We start from the raw sequence: 7,500 nt of genomic DNA, 5'->3' as shown, positions 1-7,500 counted from the left end.
TTTTGTGTCTTTCAGTCAGGTTTCAATGACACACCCACACACACACACACACACACACACACACACACACACACACACACACACGTGCGCGCTTATCGTGTCTTCCGAGAGACCCTAAATGCTACTTGATTTCCGGCTGAACGATGACGAGGAGATCTTTAGAGCAGTATATATATATATATATATATATATATATATATATATATATATATATATGTATATATATATATATGTGTGTGTGTGTGTGTGTGTGTGTGTGTAAAATTTATAGGCACATTCTTTGCAATGTTCAACAAAGGTGGGAAATGTGTGTGTGTGCAATAATTGCTCATGCATGGACAGGGCTCTTTACAGGAGGATGACATCATCTTGAGAGAAATGTAGTGAGTGCTTATGTTGCATTCGCTGTAACATTTCAAACAATGGAAGGAACTGCTGGAGCGAGCTGATAGGGTTTTGAAAATGAAAGCAATGGCGATGTAGTAAGCACACTATGTGCCCGTAATAAAAAATATAACATTCATTTGCGATTATCACCTCTGTGTGTGTGTGTGTGTGTGTGTGTGTGTGTGTGTGTGTGTGTGTGTGTGTGTGTGTGTGTGTGAGTATGAGTGTGTGTGTATGTGTGTGTGTGTGAATGTGTGTGTGTGTGTGTGTGTGTGTGTGTGTGCGCGATCGTGCGTGCGAGCGTGTGTGTGTGTGTGTGTGTGTGTGTGTGTGTGTGTGTGTGTATGTGTGTGTACGTGTGTGTACATGTGTGTGTGTGTGTGTGTGTGTGTGTGTGTGTGTGTGTGTGTGTGTGTGTGCAGTGATTGCCGTGGGCATATGCAACAGTCTGGTGTACCCAGCTATGCGGTCTTTCATGTCCTGTCTCGTGCCGCGATGGAGACAAGGTACGTAGCACAACACAATGCAAGACAACACGCCAAGACAACACAGCACTACACACCGCCGTGCGACACACACACACACACACACACACACACACACACACACACACACACACACACACACACACACACACACACACACCACTCCCTACACTCCCCATCACCCTCCCTCCCCCTTCCTCTCCTCCGATCCCCAATCCCCTTCATTCTGAATGGTGCCAGAATATGAAGTGTTTGTATTTGTATTTGTATTTCTTTTTTTCACAACAGATTTTTCTCTGTGAAATTCGGGCTGCTCTCCCCAGGGAGAGCGCGTCGCTATACTACTGCGCCACCAATATTTTTGGTATTTTTTCATGCGTGCAGTTTTATTTGCTTTTCCTATCGAAGTGGATTTTTCTACAGAATTTTGCCAGGAGCAACCTTTTTGTTGCCTTGGGTTCTTTTACGTGCGCAAAGTGCATGCTGCACACGGGACCTCGGTTTATCGCCTCATCCGAATGACTAGCGTCCAGACCACCACTCAAGGTCTAGTGGAGGGGGAGAAAATATCTGCGGCTGAGCCGTGATTCGAACCAACGCGCTCAGATTCTCTCGCTTTCTAGGCGGACGCGTTACCTCTAGGCCATCACTCCACTCCAAGTCATGATCAACTACCGTTGCATTAGATCTACATGGCAAATTTTGCTGTTAATATGATATTGTCTTGTTATTAACGAAATGAAATTCACGATGGAGAAAGCACAACTTTATATATATATACTTTTTTTTAAATCGTATTTCCTTTCTATAAACTTCAGTCCCTGTTCTTAATCATTGAAAATTTTATCCCGACTTTTACACTTCGAATGACGATTTGTTATTTTACGATGGAAGAAACATTCTGTCTACTTGACAGGCGCCATGTTCGCGGGGATCGCCATCTTGGAAAGCGTGTGCCAATGTCTGAGCCAAATGACAGACAGCGCCATCTACACGGCGACCTTGACCTTCATGTCCGGCTTCGTCTTCCTGGCTTTGGCTTCCGTGCAGCTGGGGGTTATCTTCATATACATGTAAGAAAGAAAGAAAGAGAGAAAGAAAGAAAAAAAAAAGAATAAAAAAAAAGAAAGCAAACAAGCAGGCAAAGAAAAAAGAAAAAGAAAGAATGAAAGAATGAATGAAAGAGAGAAAAGGAAGGAAGAAAGAAAGAAAGAATGGAAGAAATAAATGAAGAAAGAAAGAAAGAAAGGGAGTTAAAGAAAGCGAGAAAGAAAAAAAAAACGGAAGGAAGGAACAGGGGTGAAGGGAAAGAAGTAAGGAAGGCGGGAAGAGAGAAAGAAAGAAAGTAAGAAAGAAAGAAAGTAAGAAAAAAAGAGAGTGCTAAAGAAAGCGAGAAAGAAAAAAAAACGGAAGGAAGGAACAAGGGTGGGGGAGAGGGAAGGAAGGAAGAGAGAAAGAAAGAAAGAAAGAAAGAAAGAAAGAAAGAGAGAGAGAAAGAAAAACGGAAGGAAGGAAGGAAGGAACAAACGAGAAGAGAGAAGCGGTGGAAACTGGGGTGGGGAAAGAATGAACGAAGGAAGGAAGGAAGGAATAAAGAAAAGAAAGAAGGTAGAAAGAAAGAAAGAAAGAAAGAAAGAAAAGAAAAGAAAAACAGAAAGACAAAAAGAAAGACTTTTCGCAAAGAAAGCTAAAGAAACGTGGGATTCCTTTCTTCCTTCCCACCATTTTTGGGCAACGTGATAATGCAGCACTATTGTTAGTTACTGTCGCAACATTTGGCGTAGAGTAAGTACTTTTTTTTCTGCACTTGTGAATTTCTGTGTTTGATGTTGTGCATTGCGATTACCACGCGAACGTTCATGCGAATTTGCTGCTCAACTTGTGTTATTCTAATTTCTCTTTCACTTATCGTTGAAATATTTCTGTCAGATGCGTAGGAAAAAAAAAGAAGAAAAAAATATATAGAAAAAAAGGTAACGTTTACGACTGTGGGGGATCTGTTTTGTGTGGGTGGTGGGTGGGTTGGAGGGTCTTTTCTTTCTTTAATTAGTTATCTGATTGTCTTTGTGTTATTTTGTTTTTCTTCTGTTTGTTTTACTCTTTTATTTGGTACATTTTGAATCGCCCATATGAAAGTGAATTGATGCTGTTTGCCAAAACATAAAAACAAGCAAAAACAAACAAACAAACAAACAACAACAACAAAAAAGCAAAAAACAAACTTTTAATCGTTGTCTTTGTTTGCAGGTTCAACTACTGGCTATACCGGAAGTACACAAAATCCCACGTGACAGTGTTCCGTGTAAATACAACGGGCACGCAGACTGATGACGTAACCGATAACGGTGTACAGTGGACAGAATCTTGCACCACTGCTCGTCGTGCTTCTGTGTGATAATAATAATAATAATAATAATACTAATAATAATAATAACAACAACAACAACAACATGATGATGATGATAATAATAATATGATACTGATAACAACAACAGCAACGGCAACAACAACAACAACAAATAATAATAATAATAATAATAATAATAATAATAATCATCATAATCATAATAAAAATGATAGTAGTAGTATTAGTAGTAGCAGTAGTAAAATGATAGTAGTAGTAGTGTTAGTAGTAGTAGCAGTAATAATAATAATAATAATAATAATAATAATAATGTGCAAAAAGGTAATAATGTAAATGATATCAATGATAAGTAGAACAGCTACAATAGTAATTACAATCATCATCAAGGATGAGAACGTGAATGAGGGATTGTTAGGTCGTGTTTTTCCCCTTACCCTTCATTCCCCCCAGCAAACTGATGATGATGATGATGATGATGATGATGATGATGATGATGATGATGATGATGATGATGATGATGATAATAATAATAGTAGTAGTAGTCGTAGTAGTAGTAGTAGTAGTAACAGTAGTAGTTGTAATAATAATAATAAAAAGAAGAAAAAGAAGAGTATGTTACTGTTCCTTTCTTCCAGCTAATTGATGATGATGATGATAATGATAGTAATAAGGATGATAATGATATATTGAGGAGGAGGAGGAGGAGGATGCAGTCAGGGCATTATTATTCTTGTAGATATTACGTATCTATTGTAATAGATGTCTAATTACAACATGGTCAGTTTCTTTGGTTTGATTCTCTTCTTGTTCACCCAGCGGAATGTCCTGAATAGATGCACGCTGGAAAGAAAAGTGTCTATCACATGAGAAAACATACATTATGGTCATCAGAATCACGTAACTTGGTCAGCTCATTCTATTCTTCCATCAATAAAACTATTTTGCATTATAAGTACAGTTCAAATATGTATGTATGGGGGTGTGAAAGGTGTATGGGCGTGTGGATGTGGTTGTTTGCATGTCTGTACGTGTGATTGTATGTATATTTCAATGTTGTAATTTTCTGCTGTTTCTAAATAAGTGTGTGTATTTCCATCTACTTAACTTATTTATATATTTGTGCATCGTTCCTATATATAACTTAATGAAAGGAAAACAATGTTATGACTTTATGAACTATGGTGTGCCGTTTCCTTATGTCGTTTTACCCTAATTATTGTGTTGATCTTTCGAAACATTATTTCTCTATTCATACCGGATATATTTTCTTCTTGATTTCGCTCATGGCACTTTCATTTATTATTATTTTTCTTTCTGTTTTTTTGTCAGAAAATAAGTTAATCTGACAAATCATATTTTCTCTCTCTTCTTCTTCGTGCGATTGCACGTCTCGAGGATGTGGGCCTGTTTTTCCCTTGTGTCTCCATGTACCCAAATAGGGTTTCTCGGATTAAAATTTTGAACCTTTTTGAACCTTTGAACATAGCAATTATGCTGAACAGAATTGTACTGTGCTGTGTTATGCTGTGCTATACTGCACTGTACTGACTGTGTCGCACCATTTTAATTAAAAAAAAAAAAAAAAAAAAAAATTTAAATTTGTTTATTTATTTCTTTTTCTTTTTTTTTCTTTTTTTTTTCTCAAGGCCTGACTAAGCGCGTTGGGTTACGCTGCTGGTCAGGCATCTGCTTGGCAGATGTGGTGTAGCGTATATGGATTTGTCCGAACGCAGTGTCGCCTCCTTGAGCTACTGATACTGATACTACACTGCACTGCACTGCACTACACTCTCCTGTGATACACTACACTGCACTTCTGTACTGTACTGCGTTATGCTGTGCTCTGCTGCGCTATAATGTTCTATGCTGTGCTGTGCTGTGCTGTACTTGTGTTACATATAAACGTATGTATGTACGATTAAAGTTATGAGGTGCTGCTTTCGTTATATCGTCATTCCCCTTTGCTTTTTGACTCACTTGTGAAAACAAAGTGAGTCTACGTTTTAACCCAGTGTTCGGTTGTCTGTGTGTGTGTGTGTGTGTGTGTGTGTGTGTGTGTGTCCGTGGTAAATTTAACATTGCCATTTTCCCTGCAAATACTTTGTCAGTTGACACCAAATTAGGCATAAAAATAGGAAAATTCAGTTCTTTCCAGTCATCTTCTTTAAAACAATATTGTACTTCTGGGATGGACACAAAAAAAATTTAAAAAAGAAGCCAAATTATATGCAAACTGAATTTACTGTTATATTTATATATTTTTTTAATTCTCTAAACTTGACACTTTGATCTGATATTATGACACAACAACAAGAGCAGTCATTTTTATCATTTTTTGTTCAAAAAAGTTATATTTATTTTGCATGTCTTTGGTGCAGATAGTGAAAAAAGGGAAATTAATCTGTAATTAATGCTAGGGGGCTTAATTTGCTTTAAACTTATCTTTCTCATCTTAAACATTACATTTTGAAATTATACTCAATACATAAAAAGCTTGTGTGTTTTACTCTCAGTGTACAGGGCTTTCACTATGTTCATTCGCCCATATGGTCTTTTTCGGGAAATACTAAAATCAGTACGACGAGTGGACTTTATAGATCTATTGGCGGAGCCCTGGAGGTCATAGGCAAAAATCAATTGCGTACACATACTTATACATATTCAAAGCGCGTGCTCATATTCTTCGCGAACGCGAACGACGCCATTTTGTTTCAAGTTGTTGACCTGCCCGTTCAATCCTATATTCAATCGACAATACACGATAACATGTGATGGAAAGTTGGAGAAGGAGACCGTTAAATATTTATTCAGAGAAAGATTTGTGAACGCCCCATCACTTACTGGATTATGCCCCAAACTGCCGTAAAAATATCCACAGAATCAGTCGGAATTCACAGTTAAAAATAATAAACCATGAGAGTTAATACCCTTGAATTGATGAAACGTGAAAATTTCCAGTCTTGACTTTTCTCAGAATGAAGTCCTTTTAATTCACTTCATACGACGTTTAGAAATACTTGTACTTGGCTCTACATGTTATTAGTTTAACAAAATACTCAATTTTCATATCAACTTTAAAAATATAAAACTAGAATGAACATAAAAGAGAAATTGAATCGACCGTGTCAACTGGGTGTAACTAAACTTGTACATCTATCTAGATCCAGAGAAAACGGCTAAATGTTGCAATGTGATTGCGGCGATAGCCACGTCTCCTTTACCGCGGACTTATAAAGAATTTTTAATTGCCCTTAAAGATTTTTTGAATGCCCAATATACACCAGAATAATATGATTTAAACAGCGTTCTCACTGCGAATCGATTTATCGCCCTTAAAAAAAACAAAACATGTTTAAATATCATATTTTTGAACGTCAGTTAAGGAGCCACGATAGTGTAATGGGTAAAACAGTTTCTTCTCTCCCGAACACGCGGGGATCGAATCTGCCGTTAGGACTTTTTTTTCTTTTTTCTTTTTCTTTTAACTCGAAGCTTTATAATAACAAATACAGAACACATTTTAACGATTAGATCCTTTTTTTTTTTTTAAAGTGTATCACAAGTGTCTTGAAGGCCTTGCCGCTCTTGTTTATTTTCTCTTTTTTTCTATATCTTTTTTGTTGTCTACAGTGCCAAGTTTGACTTGTGTTGATTGAGAATTTCTCAAAGTCTATCGAATAAGAGTAGGGTTAGGAACGTTCTTTACGCAAAGCAAACTTAGCATTGTTTAATTTATGGATATGTTGCTTGTGTGGTGAATGACATGAATCAGAAACTAAGCCCATAATTATCTCGTTTCACGTAAAACGTGAATGTGTGTGTGTGTGTGTGTGTGTGTGTGTGTGTGTGTGTGTGTGTGTGTGTGTGTGCGCACACCTTTTTCTCTTTCCTTCTGTCTTTCTTTTATTATTTTCTCTGTAACACACACACACACACAGACACACACACACACACACACACTCACACACACACACACACAGACACACACACAGACACACACACACACACACACACACACACACACACACACAGACACACACACACAAAAGCTCTCCATCGCTATCATACCCACCTCTCTCTCTCTCTCTCTCTCTCTCTCTCTCTCTCCATTCCCTCCCCTCCCCTCACTAACTCCACCTCTCCCTCTCCCTCACCCCCACTCCCCTCCCCCACCTTTGCCTTCCCCCCCCCCCTCGCCTCCCCTCCCTCTCCACGCCCCTCGACCCCCTAACGTCATTTATATTTTCTTACCTGTGGAGAAGG

The 7,500-nt window shown here is 38.1% G+C and overlaps 1 protein-coding gene across 1 annotated transcript in view; it reads left to right on the top strand.

Annotated features, from left to right (window-relative positions):
- Nucleotides 1–3,267, top strand: part of LOC143286357 (lysosomal proton-coupled steroid conjugate and bile acid symporter SLC46A3-like) — a 19,552-nt gene extending 16,285 nt beyond the window's left edge. The window contains exons 8-9 of the mRNA XM_076593898.1: nt 1,789–1,945; nt 3,120–3,267. Of these exons, the coding sequence (XP_076450013.1) occupies nt 1,789–1,945; nt 3,120–3,267 (305 nt within the window). The remainder of the gene's footprint in view (nt 1–1,788; nt 1,946–3,119) is intronic.
- The last annotated feature ends 4,233 nt before the right edge of the window (nt 3,268–7,500 follow it).

This window comes from Babylonia areolata, chromosome 10, assembly GCF_041734735.1.
Source record: "Babylonia areolata isolate BAREFJ2019XMU chromosome 10, ASM4173473v1, whole genome shotgun sequence".
Classification (NCBI taxonomy): Eukaryota; Metazoa; Mollusca; class Gastropoda; order Neogastropoda; family Buccinidae; genus Babylonia; species Babylonia areolata.
The sequence above is the reverse complement of the archived record's forward strand: the minus strand, read 5'-3'. Positions and strand labels throughout refer to the sequence as shown.